Below are 13,132 nucleotides of genomic sequence, written 5' to 3' on the forward strand. Positions count from 1 at the left end.
TCTTCTACTGTTTTAAGTTCTGCCAAGGTCTAAGGGTACCCTCTTTGTATGCTACATTGAGGGGTACTAACTGTAGTTGTATCCTGGAGGTGACTCGCCAACTGCTGTAGCATCTCAGAGGAGTGGCAGGCGATATTTCCTTTAGGACAGCGTAGTTTACGTGCCTCTACATTCTCTGTGCAGCAACATCAGCAACATTATTTTGAGCTAAGTATCTTCTTCTCAGTTACAGTTACATTATTAGTACTTCCTCCAACAGATAGTACGCTGATGCATATGGATCAATCAAATCCAATCTCATCGACTCCGGCCTAGGTTGTATTTTGCTTTTTTGAGTTATACGATTCAGGGGCTGTGTTTCATAAACTAGAAAAGGAGACCGCACAAATCCTATTGTACAGTTGTAGTCCTTAATAATAAGGGATGAATATATAGTTAGAAAACCATATATAATCTACTACTTATTTTACTTTTAATGAACAATTCTTACCTCAAATCTCACTAACAAAGCTCCTCCATGGAGCCAATAAACTTTACTCTTACCCGCAACGGCGTTCCAAAGTATACATGTTAATGATGAAAACATATTCCGGTTCAGAGAATCCCCTGCAAATGCCACTTTTTTCCCTCTCAATCTCTCCAAGAAATCTGTTGCATTAAGAATACTGCAACAAAATATTAGAACTCAAGTTTCGTCTACACATAACTAACCGCATTCACATGGTGGAAAATGTACCTTGGGATGTTGTTATTGTACCCTGAGTTTGTTTGCTGGGATTGCCACTGCCATTTCCATTTTAGAAACCGTTGGTCAATTCTCCCATTCTTGTAGCAATCATAGTTACTTCCTTCTTCGATATATGGACAAGAACCAGGAGGGTAGTATGGTACTCTGTCTTCAACCCATACCCATTCACCATCAAAAATATTACAACCATCACTGCTTTCTTGTTTCTTTCTATCATTTGATCCACCACTATTACTAAGGAAACTACTAGACGTTACATCAAAAGCAGCTTTGGTTCTAACCACCGACTCTCCAACGTTAGGAGGACCAACGGGAACAAAAGTACTGGAGTAATTGGTATATATCTTGTTTTTTGTTTCGTTCGTTTGAGTAGAGTTCTTCACTAACTCTTTAAATAAAGAAGAATTTGAAGATGGTGCAACAGAAGCAAAAGATACAGCAGAACTACTACTAGAGTTAATATTGAATGGAAAATGTGAGAAAGTAAATCTTTTATAGAACCTGTCAAGATTATTCTGAAGCATGGGATTCATTGTCGATGGCGAGATAAATTGAAACAAGAAAATGATAACTGTGAAAATGACGATTGAAGCTCCTAAGACAGAACCAAATCCAGAAAGTATTGGTGACCTTGTTCTCTTCGAATGCGATATTCCTATCCTGCGACATACTAAGTTCTCCCAGGCTCCAAGCTTTTCCATGAAAACTTTTGTAGGAAATGAATAAATGACAACCACGGCGACTATGAACCTAGTAGGAGGAATAGCCAGATAAAGAGAATTACGTTCTTGAACGATGAACACTTTCTCAGTCGAATACTAAGCAGCATTTATCAGTTTGTATCTTTTTTTAATGATCTCTGTACAATAAAATTTAGTAGATTAATGGTTAGTCAGTCGTATATCAGTTTTTGCGTTCCATTATACTAGGGGAAAGCGCTTTGGTGGACTAAGATGATCAGTGCATTTAATCTGAATGCCTCTTAAATCAGACAGCACTAATAGGTTCTACATTGTTTGTTTTTGCCGAGTCGGTGTGTACAAATTGTTTGTTTTTATGAAATCATGCGGATTCGAAACCACCGACTTCAGATATGAGATCAGGCCTCTGGCAAATGGTGTATGTGTATCAGTGGCTGAAACAATGTCCGAGCCAATTAGTGTTTACATAAAATTGGTTAAAAAGACCAAAATCAACAATTCCTGGGTGAAATGGACAGTTAAATTTTGATACTGTTTAAATTGACAAAAATGTAAAAATAGACAGGATGTAACCAGTTTCATCGTGCCCATTTTCAAATATTTTTACTTATTTTTAATTTACACAGGATGTATCCAGTTTCATCCTTGCTATTTTTTAAATTTAAGCTATTATTTTCTTTTTTTTGGCCATTTCACCCAAATTATGTTTTACTCGTCCATTTGAACAGTGATTTAAAAATATTTGGACAAATGACCCATTTTCCATAGTATTTAGACATATGTTTAATTCAGTAGACGAGACAGATAATGAATTAGCTATGAGAAAAAGATCATGCTGATTTCTGCCGCAATCAAGTAGTACATACAAGTCAGGGCGATTTTGATTCACTTGAGGCCCTTCACTAAAATGTGACATTGCGCTTAGTGTTATTTTACATATTCACCCGGCAAAAGATCCTTTGCCAGCCTTCAAGAAAGAAATATACAACAACTCATTCCATGTATCCGGTACACCAGGTAAGCACCAATGTCCGCAACCCTGTTTCATCGCCTCGTTAACAATACTTCCATTATAAAACCTTGTATACAGTGCAGGATGTGCGTCTGCTCGGTAATAAGTTTGTTTAGTAACATTCAGATATATAACAGGAGTTTTCATTCGTCGTAATGTTTCTTCTAGTATTTTCACCCGTGGAGGATTCTTCTCTCTGTATGTTTCATTGCTCATGATCGGTACCGCCTCTCTATTGCATTTTCCATCTCTACTGCACAGTATGAATGCGAGTTGATTACGGAGACACTGTTAAAACTATAAAGAACAGTACAAAATTGAAATTAGTTTGTTGAATGCGCGATTAATGATTCCGGCCCTAGGCATCACTTACCGAAAATGACTAACTGAATGGCCTCTGAAAACTACTTGAGTTTTGTTTGAGTTAATGTTCTTGTCAACCCATCGCCTCCAAGTAGTGAGCGCTTTCTTATATGCGCTTCTAATTTCCATTTTTGGGTACAAATGATCGCCTTCTTGAAAATAGTTTGTCCTGCAAAGCAATTATGGTATACATTCAAAAACAAGGAAAAAAAAGATCTTCTCTATTCTGTCTTTCGTCGCTTCGCTTCACTCAGCTATTATGAACTTTGTTTCTTACCCACCAATGCCATGAATCGAATATAACAATGTCAGCATCACGATAGAATACAGATGCGCGCGGGTCAATCATATCTAATCTCATCGTCTCCGGAACCTGTTTTAGTATACTTTCCTGCATTCTTCGACTCTTGGCTTGTGTTTCACAAACTAGAAAAGGAGACCACACGAACCCTATGGTACAGTTGTAGTCCTAACAAGAAGAAGATATGTAATTAGAAAGTCGAACTTACAACTTAACTACTCATTATAAAAGTTAAATCGAACTTACAACTTGCCTCATATCTCACTGACGTTTGTTCTCTAATGTTGTTTTCTACATTTCCAAACCAGAAAACTTGGCTCTTATCTGGAACAGCATTCCAAAGGATACATGCTAAAGATTCAAACATATTTCTGTTCAGAGAATCCCCTGCAAATGCTACTTTTTTTCCTCTCAACCTCTCAAGAAAATCAGTTGCATTGAGAGCGCTACAAGAAGGAAAAACAATCACAACTTCTTTAAGGACTGAGATTATCTGAATGACTAAAGAAAGTCAGCACACACATAACCTAACCAAACCAAACCAAATGTATTGGACAGATTGTACATACCTTGGAACATTGTTATTAAACCCTGCATTTGTTGGGTGAGACTGCCATTTCCATTGCCATTTTAGATACGCATCATCAGGTTTACCGTTCTTGTAACAATCAAAATTACTCGGTACTTCGATAAAGGGACATGAACCAGGAAGATAATATGGTTTTCGATCATTAACCCTTACCCATTCACCTTCAAAAATATTGCAACCACCACCATAAGGGTTAGCATAACCAGGCAAACGTGAAAAAGGAAATTTGGTGTAAAATCTCTTCAGATTGATTTTTAGCATGGGAGTTATAATCGACGGGGGGAACAAGAAGACAATGGCTGCAAAAAGGAGTATTGAAGCTCCAAAGATGACACCAAATCCATAGAGCATCAATGATCCTTTTCTCCTTGAGCGCAATACTCCTACCAAGTGACATAATCTCTCCCTAGACCATAGATTCTCCATTCGCTTAGAAAACTATATCAAATTCAATTCGCACAACTCACTATTGAGAACCCTACACAGGGCTTAGCTAGAGAATAGTTCTCGAACGAGAGAATCTTGTATCTTATTCCAAGTAGGCACTCAGCAGTCAGCACTCTTCTTGCATATCAGTAAATGCAAGATGTGCAACGTCAATTTGAAACATTAATTCGATGCCAAAAGAGAGATATTTTAATCAGGTAAGTATGTCAGTAATTTTTAATTTGTTACAAACTCTTTTCTTATGATATCTCTGCAAAAGTCAAATCACATTTCCCGAACCAATTACATATTTTCCTCCCATTGTGTACTATTTTTCGGTTCTATACTTCAGCAAAACAGTTCGAAAGACAACCTGATTAATAGGGATTTAACTTTGACGCTTGAGGTTGAGGTTAGTGGTTTCAACTCGCGTCTGAATAAATTGCGTCTGTCGGAATACTAATGGAATACTAAGGACATTCGGGACCAAAATGAACGTAACCGAGAATTTAGCGATTAAGAAAAGGGGATTTTTAGTTTTCCCCACTAAACGAATCAGTGATGTAGCTGTCCCCTAAATTGTTAATACTAGCAACTTGCCCCCTAAATCCTTTCTTCTGCCCAAAAAGTCCTTCCAGCATATATTTGATCCACTTGTGTGTATATTTGATCTTAAAGTACCCCCTTTACCCGTCACTGTATAATCTAAAATTACATAAATACGGCTCACTTCTATCATCTAGCCGTTCGTCTAATTTGAACAGACCTATACAATGACGTTGAATTTGTTCCAAAATGTACTCGATCCGTACTGTTCATCCACCTTGTTTATTTGTTTAGAACCTACCAACTACCAAGAACAGGGAAGAAGATTTTGGACCAACCATTGAATGCTTCAAACATTAATGAAAGAAGACTTTGATCGATTATAAAGACTTTGATTTATGAAGGTTTGCTGCGTAATTTTATGTCTCATCGTGACCTAACTAAGTAATAATCTTAATTTAATTAGAGTCAATCTGTTTGATTAGTAATATGGTTTTGAGTTTTTAACAGATGGGTTTTGTAAACTTAGATCAAACTTAGGTGCTTTTAATGTGTTTGATATTTTGTTTCTGTGATTTTTTTGTTTTTTGTTTTTGTTTTTGTGGTAGCTAAATTTTTGATGTAACTTGATAAGGACGTGTCCATTAATTGCAACTCTGATTAGTTCAAAGGAATCAAAAATTATGAGATGTCAATTATCCATTTTCTAACCAAGAGATTAAGTTTTGGCAATCGGAAGACATCCCGAAGTTTTGATTTTATAGCTGACGCAGGTGATATATACGGAGGGTAAAACGGATATTTCAGTATTAAAATGCACACATAAGTGGTTCACACATATACACTAAGGACATTTTGGGGAGTACTTTTAATTTAAGGGGTAAGTTGGTAGTATTAACAATTTAGGGACAAAGCTACATCACTAATTTGTTTAGGGAGGAAAACTCAAAAACCCCTTAAGAAAATACCATGTGTGAGATTTACAGTCTTACTTTAAAATCACAATTAAAGGGCACAAGATTTCGTGTTAACTGATTAGCCAATAAATTCTAGATATCATCATGTACCACGTTTAGTGTGAAACCACAAGCGACCTACCATATTTCATGCTGTGCCCGGCTATTTTTGCAAGTCTTGTTTCTAGCATTTTCACACCTGTGGAGCATTTTTGGAATTTTAAACCTAATAATTCTATTGTGCGAGTGAAAAGAATTTTCAAACTTTGAACTCCAAAGGCATGTGCTGGGTCATGCCTTGTTCTCCAAAGACATATAAGTAATGGGCACGTGTTTTGCACATCGGCGACGTTATTTTTACATACTTTGCATATAACTTGGTGGTGCCTCGACAGAATCGACAACATATGTTATTCTCCTTTCATTTTAGGAAAAATTGTTCTTTTATCTTTTGATTTTTGCCGAAAGAGATAATATGTTTTGCATTGGAGAAGGGAAAGTGTAAACTTGTATAGAGAAAAATTCAAAAAATCCATGAGTATTTTATTTTTCCAATGCAAAAGACGTTGTCTCTCATATTTTTTTATTGGTATTTATCATTTCCAATGCCAATGATTGGCTTTTATTTTGTGCATGGGTGCACAAGATAACAAAACCAATCAATTTTTTATAGGTTTTTCCAATTTATGCTCGTTGCGCAGATAAATTAAAGAGCTTTCTGAATATATAAAATTCATAAAAACCCGACGTATAATTTGAAAGATACGAAGTTTTTAAATATTTATCTTAATTTTTATAAAAATGATATTTTCGTAAATACAGATTTTTGATCAATTTACACTTAAGTCCTTGTAAATATTCTTTATATCATTCCTTTAAGATCTCACGGTTGATAGGAAATAGAAATCTAATGATTCAACGGTTAGGGATAATTTGTGAAAGAAATGTGACAAGAATCTTTTATAGAATATTCCTATATCTGATGGCCAAAAATTAATGTAGAGAAATCTAACGGTTACAAAAGTTAAAGCTTTAATATTCTCTTGCTCACGTTAAAAGGGGAGGAGATAGTGGACAAATATTTGGAGAGTCACTGTTTAACATGGTGATTCACCTATGCCGACAGATTAATGAAAAGAAACCTTGTGGAGTCAATATTGACTCCATGTAAACATTTATTTTTTGAAGTGTATATTATTAAGATTAGGTCGAAATTACACGTCGGTACGTTGTACCCATAGAGACAGCCATTGCAATTGAACTACTGAGGTGTTTTATGGTCCCAGATTGTTGTTAGAGATTTCCCAGTAAGTTGTCTTACGCTGCTCGGTTTGGCAGTCCATCTGTTGTTTGATTTCCTTCTTTGTAGACGTATCATATGGTGTAATGTAGAATATGGGCAGTTTAAGCTTGATTTCAGCAATCATATTGATTAAGTACCAAGGTGGATCTTTATTTGAGATTAGAAATCTCAGAAGATTTTCCGAGTTCGTTTCGAAATGTACCTTTGATCATCCTCGTTTTGTTGCCATTTTTGATGCAATAATCATGGCCCAAGTTTCAGCTATAAGAGTGGTGGTTATCCCTAAAAGTTGTGCAATCACTAAGATTGGAATAGCTTTATGGTTTATGCATATGATACCCACTCCTGCTATTCCAGGGTGTCATCTCGCTTCCCCGTCGGTGTTGATTTTGATCCAATCGAAGTGATGTTTGATCCACCCATTAAGATTATAGTTGAATTTGAAGTCTTATGTGTAGGGGTTTGCATTATGCGTGTTGTATTTGGTTTCCTTTAGTTATATATAAATTCGTTCATGGATATCCATAGGTAACAAAAAACAAAGCATAATGTTGTAGTGATTGCTCAACTTCTAGGGATTGCATAAACCATAAAGATGGAAGAATTGTTGCATAATGTTGGAAGAACTATAACCCAACTCCTTCAAGGGTTTTTAGTTGAAGGAGTTGCGTTATAGTTGTTTGAGGGTTTAGGGGGGTGAGTTCTTTTTGGAGGGTCTTATGGGAAGTGGTTATGTGGGGAAGTAAGAGGTTCCATGAATCTATATTTATTGGACAATGAATCAAGATGTGAGTCGCAGCTTCAAGAACAGAATTGTGTTGGGGGCATAAGTTAAAGTTGGTGAGTTGGATGTTGTTAGAGCACTGCTCGATCGAACTCGCAAGCGTTGCTATCTCTGTCAAGTTTAGCTGATTAAAACTATATACTTGATTTCCAGTTTACTTATAGCTATTTCTCGGATTAGGATAGAATATGTAGTTGAGCTTTAGAGTTCACGGCGTTCACCAATTGAAGAAGAAGATCTACTGAGGAGCTTGTAGGAACTTAATTGACAAAAGGTATATGGAGACTAAAACTTATCTATCACTCAGAAGTCTATTCTATTCTATCTTCTAATGAGACCAATAATTAAGTATTTAGGAAGAATGGGAATTGAAATATCCTGAAAGAAACCACCATACTTTGTACCAATACAGATTTTGTTGGTAATTGGCTGAGCGAAATCCATCTCAACCAACACAGTTGCATAATACCTAGATTCACACTTTTCAGTAGCAGCATCAATTTTGATAAGAGTTTCAATTTCTTTACAGATTTTGAATAATATTTTCTCCTTCCAGAATTCCAGACCCAAACCAGGAAAACTTACTTGTTGCGTATTCTGATTTTATTGGTATTTTGAATAATATTTCTTGAAGACTTCATTTGGCATTCGTGAAGCCAGATCCAACTATTTTCTCTGTAGTTGCGTATTCTGATCTTACTTGTTCTATCGTATTGAGTTTTATATTCTCTAAGATTTACTCGAGATTTATCTCTGATGGGTAAGATATAAAAGTTAATCACAACAGTTCTTCATCTCAGACTCTTGTGATTCCGCAATAACTTCTTCCGTTAATCAGTTAGGTTATTATGAGGTGACTAATATTTGCTCTTTGGGAATATAAGACCGGATTATTAGTTGGTTCATGTTCACCTTGATCTTTGTATCCAAAGACGGAACAAAAACAGAACAAAGAATAGACATGTCTGTGGGAGACAGATTTGTTTATAAGTCTTCGACTTTGGGTCGTAGCAACTCTTAGTTGTGGGTGAGATCAGCTAAAAGAATCAAGTGCGCAGAATCCGGCGTGGTTATAGAGGCGTAAAGAACGCAACTGTACCTCAATCGGTGTGAGACTTGGTTAGGGCTCAACTACATTCTAGTCCGAAGTTAACTTGTAGTAGGCTATAGTCTTTAGCGGCTAATACAGTGTGGTGTTCAAATCTGGACTAGTTCCCGGGGTTTTTCTGCATTTGCGGTTTCCTTGTTAACAAAATTTTTGTTGTCTGTGTTATTTCTTTTCCGCATTATATTTGTTTATATAATTAAAATATCACAGGTTGTGCATAGTTCAATCAGTTGATAAATCCGACCTTGATTGTTGGATAGAATTTGATTGACACTTGGGCATTGGTATTTGGTAACGTCCAAGTTATTTCTCATATCAATCAGGCTCACAGATTTCTATCTGTTCGATTTGCTGATTGTATCGAAAAAGGGATAAAAAAATTTTGATATATTTCTTGATTGAGTCTCGCTTTTAAGTTTGTGCTCTCGGAATTGTATTAGAGTTTAGTCCATACAGATTGTCGAACGAATTATTGGGTGTGGTTGTTTTACTTCCGATTTTTCAATTGGTATCAAGCAGGCAAACACACTAAGACCTCATAAGTATGTGTTTGTAGCAATCTGACTCTATGAACAAAAGTGTTATCTCCATAATTCTCTTCCAAGGGATTATGAATTCTCTTCCATGACTGATTTGATAAAATATGTAGAAGAGATTCTTTCTAAACCTATTTCAGGTTTAAAATTTCTTGATGTACTGTCACGGATTGAAAAGCAACTTGAGAATCTCTCTCTTGATGTTGAGATGATTCTCTTGGTAGGCTAAATAATGTGATGATGAATAATGTTCATGTTGAAGTCGACATTGATTTATTGATAAGTGAGTGTACTACCCCTGTCCTGTGGAGCACTGAGAGTTGTAAACTGGATGTGATGCAAAAGGAGTATAAGTCTCATCTAACCGAGAATATCTTCTTGGAACATGACTCATCTCATTGGTCTATCCATGATGTATCATGTCTGAATAATGGTGTTTTGTTGTTTAGTAAAAACGTAAAGATGTCTCTCCACATGAGAGTTGCCTAACAAAGTACTAAATGTCGTCTCCAAACACTGTTTATAAAGAGATGCAAGTCAAGCATCAAGATCACAAAAAGGATATTTTTTGTGTTCTCTTAAAGTCTTGTAAGACTTTTGAAAATTCAGACTCGCGGGTTTTTCACAACTCATCTTAGTATAAATGCAGTTGGAAGGAAGTTCTCTCATGGGGTCAAGCTGTCAAAAATCTGATTGACTATTCTCTCATATTTTTGTCAAATCTGTTATGGAGCATTGCTTCATAATAACCTTCCTTTTATCATTCTCAAACTGCAATTTCTTCACAAGGTCTCTTTTTTTGAGAAAGTCATTTTTGTGCTCTAAATGTCCTATGGATAAATTTATTGAGCTAAAAATATTTGCTTTTGAGAATCGATAATCAGTCAAAACCGTGAAGATGTCCACCACACATGTGCGGTTCACGTACAGTGAACTTGGACTCGAACCTGAATGGGTTAAATCTAGTTCCGGAACTATATGGTCGGTTCATATACCATTCCACTTTCACATAAAAAGAGAAAATCTTCTCTCGTTTGTGTCACCGCCTTCTCTTCTCATACAGTTTGAGAGCCTATGAAGGAAAACCTAAGGTTCGCCTACCTTCATTTCTTGATCATTTTGTGCTCTGTTTAAACCATTGGATTCATGAGAAGCTTTTGTACCTTGGGTCAAGAACGTTTTTCATTGTAATCACCGTTTCGGAACTCCACCATTACCAACAGTTCGGGTATTCAACACCATTAAAAACGGTTCAAGAACCCGGTAAGTTCTCCAACAACTGTTTTAGTCTCTTTCTAATTAGAATGGTGTCTAGGAAGAGAATAGTCGTGGTGAGAGTTCATATACTCAAAATCGTGATGATTTTTATTTCTGTCCAAGCATGCAAACTGAGTTCGTCAACGGGGAGGCTTTCGAACTTTATAGGGAGTATAGTACCAAAACTCCTATTATGGAGAGAAAATATGTCAAAACTTATGGTAAAACATATTCCTGGATTTTTTGAAAATCATGTTTGGGGTATAATTCATCATCCAATGGGAACAACACACATAGAAATGACAGCTCAATTTTATGCAAATTTGCATGACCCAGATATGGTTAACTGCACTTTAAAACCATAGTCAAAAATGAAGTTATCCTTGTGAATTATTAAATCATTGTTGAGCTCTGGAATTTGTCCCGGGTTGGTGATTTCCAATTACCACAGCCTGAAAAATTGAGGCCTACTCCAAATGAGCTTGCAAAATTTCTTCTTGCAAATTGAGGCCTACCCTAATCGTAAAATCATTGTTGAGTTGTTCCTTAAAGCTACTGGAAAATTGGTTGTGGCAAACTTGATGCGTAGCACAATTGACAAGTTGTTGTGGTCCAGATCTCTTGCTGAACTGGTCTACTATATTGTATAAGGGAGTGATATCGATTTTTGTGGCCTTATTATTCGTCAGATGATAAGTGTAAGACAGACTCCGAAGAAGTCTCCATGCTTTCCTTGTGTCATTTCAAGGATTTGTAGTCAGTATAGCATTACTCCTTTTGGAACCAGCCTTCGAGGACCGAAACTCTTGACCATGGCAAGCATCGAAAATATGAGCAGAACTCCAGCTAAAAATCCTAAGATTATCCGTCTTAGACAACAGGCTGAATGCTTGCAGGAGCAAGGGGACTATGCATTGGAAGCTCATCTAGAACTGGGTGAACCGATTGAGGAAATTTCTAAGGACTTTTATAGCAATTTGGATTAACTGGTTTTTTCATGATTGTTATGTTTATTATGTTATGTTCCTTTATGGTACTTCTGTTGAACTTCTTATGTGGAACTTATTAAAACTGTTATCTTGTAATGGTTGTAATAACTTTAATGGTATTTTAGCTTTGAATGATTTTATCTTTCAATTAATTTGCTAAATATGTTAAATACATAAGAAGTTTAGCTGAATATGCTCAAAAGTTAAGTATATTATGTCTTTATGCAAATATTGATAAAAGATAGAATGAATTTTTTGAAAAATTTCGCAGTATTGATCTTTTCATGATCCACTTTTATGTGAAAGTACTGTATGGCTCCGTAAGTTTTCTTATGTTGAGTGTTTCTGATAAAATTAATCAATAAGGTCTACTTGAGGTTAATTTATTCGAATTTACTGGATACAAATCCATGTGATTTGTTAATGTCCAAAGAAATCCTTATTTTTTTGTAAAAGTAAGGTCGCTCACGTTGTTCTCTTGGGAATGACATCAAATGGGGAGAGTTCTTAATTGAACTTGTGCTTAATTGCCATATCTTTGTGGGGAGTGCGGCTGTGGAATATTGTATGAGTTATCTTGTATCTTTATAAATTCCTTAATGAATACACTAAGTTTCGACTATGTGAAATCATCGAAACAAAGTTGATATGTTCTCTTTTAGTCATGAAGCATCTTTTTGAAAATTTCATTATGATCCCGTAGTTTTCGTACCTTTGCCAATTTATATTGAAAAAAAGGGGGAGAATTATTTGGTAGTTCACACTACATACATATGGTTTACGGATCATTATGTAAGGCGGAGTGGTTTTCATTGTAAGTTGGAAGTATTGACTAAGGGGGAGTGATACATATAACCATAGTATTATTTCAAAGTTGTGATACAATTGGACTTCGATTCTATATATAGTAATACTATGACATTGTGTAACAATGATTGAGAACATCTGTTTTTTTATTGTTACGACTACGGATCTTCAACAACAATGATGTTTAGTTGAACACGTTCAGAATCGCTGGAGTACTTGGAGTAACGAAGAATTCAAGGAAAGTTGAAGAGCCAAGGAAATCAAGCATGATGGATGAGAAGCTACAATGTTTGTTTATTTTGTAATCCATATGTATTGATAGTTTTGTCATTAAAATTGACAAAGGGGAGATTGTTAGAGCGTTGCTCGGTCGAACTCGCAAGCGGTGCTATCTCAAGCTTGTTTGTCAAGTTTAGTTGATCAAAACTATATACTTGATTTCGAGTCTACTTATAGCTATGTTTCGCATTAAGATATAATGTGTAGTTGAGCTTTATACTTCACGACGTTCACCAATTGAAGAAGAAGATCTACTGAGGAGCTTGAAGGCACCTCATCAACAAAAGGTGAAAAAACGGGGATCTAACAACCACACCCAATATTTCGTTCGGAAATCTGTATGGACAAACTCCAATATAATTCCATGAGAATCAATTAGACAGTCAGACTCAATCAAGGAAATATATCCAAGAGTTGTATCTCTATT

At 35.9% G+C, this 13,132-nt stretch overlaps 3 protein-coding genes across 3 annotated transcripts; all 3 read right to left on the bottom strand.

The window, feature by feature from the left end:
* Positions 1-232: 232 nt before the first annotated feature.
* Positions 233-1,281, bottom strand: LOC113279013 (protein trichome birefringence-like 2). Its single transcript, XM_026527727.1, has 3 exons — positions 737-1,281; positions 491-665; positions 233-409 (listed from the first exon to the last, which is right to left on the bottom strand). Exons 1-3 carry the CDS (start codon positions 1,279-1,281, stop codon positions 233-235), a joined length of 897 nt encoding a protein of 298 aa, XP_026383512.1.
* Positions 1,282-2,389: 1,108 nt separating this feature from the next.
* Positions 2,390-3,161, bottom strand: LOC113279014 (protein trichome birefringence-like 2). Its single transcript, XM_026527728.1, has 3 exons — positions 3,102-3,161; positions 2,835-2,993; positions 2,390-2,714 (listed from the first exon to the last, which is right to left on the bottom strand). The coding sequence occupies exons 1-3, from the start codon at positions 3,137-3,139 to the stop codon at positions 2,390-2,392; spliced, it is 522 nt and encodes a 173-aa protein (XP_026383513.1). The 5' UTR covers positions 3,140-3,161.
* A 175-nt stretch (positions 3,162-3,336) lies between these two features.
* LOC113279015 (protein trichome berefringence-like 7) lies at positions 3,337-4,168 on the bottom strand. Its single transcript, XM_026527730.1, has 2 exons — positions 3,695-4,168; positions 3,337-3,571 (listed from the first exon to the last, which is right to left on the bottom strand). The coding sequence occupies exons 1-2, from the start codon at positions 4,138-4,140 to the stop codon at positions 3,337-3,339; spliced, it is 681 nt and encodes a 226-aa protein (XP_026383515.1). The 5' UTR covers positions 4,141-4,168.
* Between the last annotated feature and the right edge of the window lie 8,964 nt (positions 4,169-13,132).

The sequence above is a fragment of the Papaver somniferum genome, chromosome 5 (assembly GCF_003573695.1).
Source record: "Papaver somniferum cultivar HN1 chromosome 5, ASM357369v1, whole genome shotgun sequence".
NCBI classification, from domain to species: Eukaryota; Viridiplantae; Streptophyta; class Magnoliopsida; order Ranunculales; family Papaveraceae; genus Papaver; species Papaver somniferum.

Excerpts from the sequence above, each read along its gene's own strand:
- LOC113279015 (XM_026527730.1), bottom strand. The coding sequence starts at position 4,140 with ATGGAGAATCTATGGTCTAGGGAGAGATTATGTCACTTGGTAGGAGTA. Across the intron at positions 3,572-3,694 it reads TTTAATAACAATGTTCCAAG|CGCTCTCAATGCAACTGATT; the intron begins GTATGTACAATC and ends TCCTTCTTGTAG.
- LOC113279013 (XM_026527727.1), bottom strand. The coding sequence starts at position 1,281 with ATGAATCCCATGCTTCAGAATAATCTTGACAGGTTCTATAAAAGATTT. Across the intron at positions 666-736 it reads TACAATAACAACATCCCAAG|TATTCTTAATGCAACAGATT; the intron begins GTACATTTTCCA and ends ATTTTGTTGCAG. Across the intron at positions 410-490 it reads CTTTGTTAGTGAGATTTGAG|GACTACAACTGTACAATAGG; the intron begins GTAAGAATTGTT and ends CTTATTATTAAG.
- LOC113279014 (XM_026527728.1), bottom strand. The coding sequence starts at position 3,139 with ATGCTGACATTGTTATATTCGATTCATGGCATTGGTGG. Across the intron at positions 2,994-3,101 it reads TCGATTCATGGCATTGGTGG|GACAAACTATTTTCAAGAAG; the intron begins GTAAGAAACAAA and ends ATTGCTTTGCAG. Across the intron at positions 2,715-2,834 it reads CATTCAGTTAGTCATTTTCG|TAGAGATGGAAAATGCAATA; the intron begins GTAAGTGATGCC and ends CATACTGTGCAG.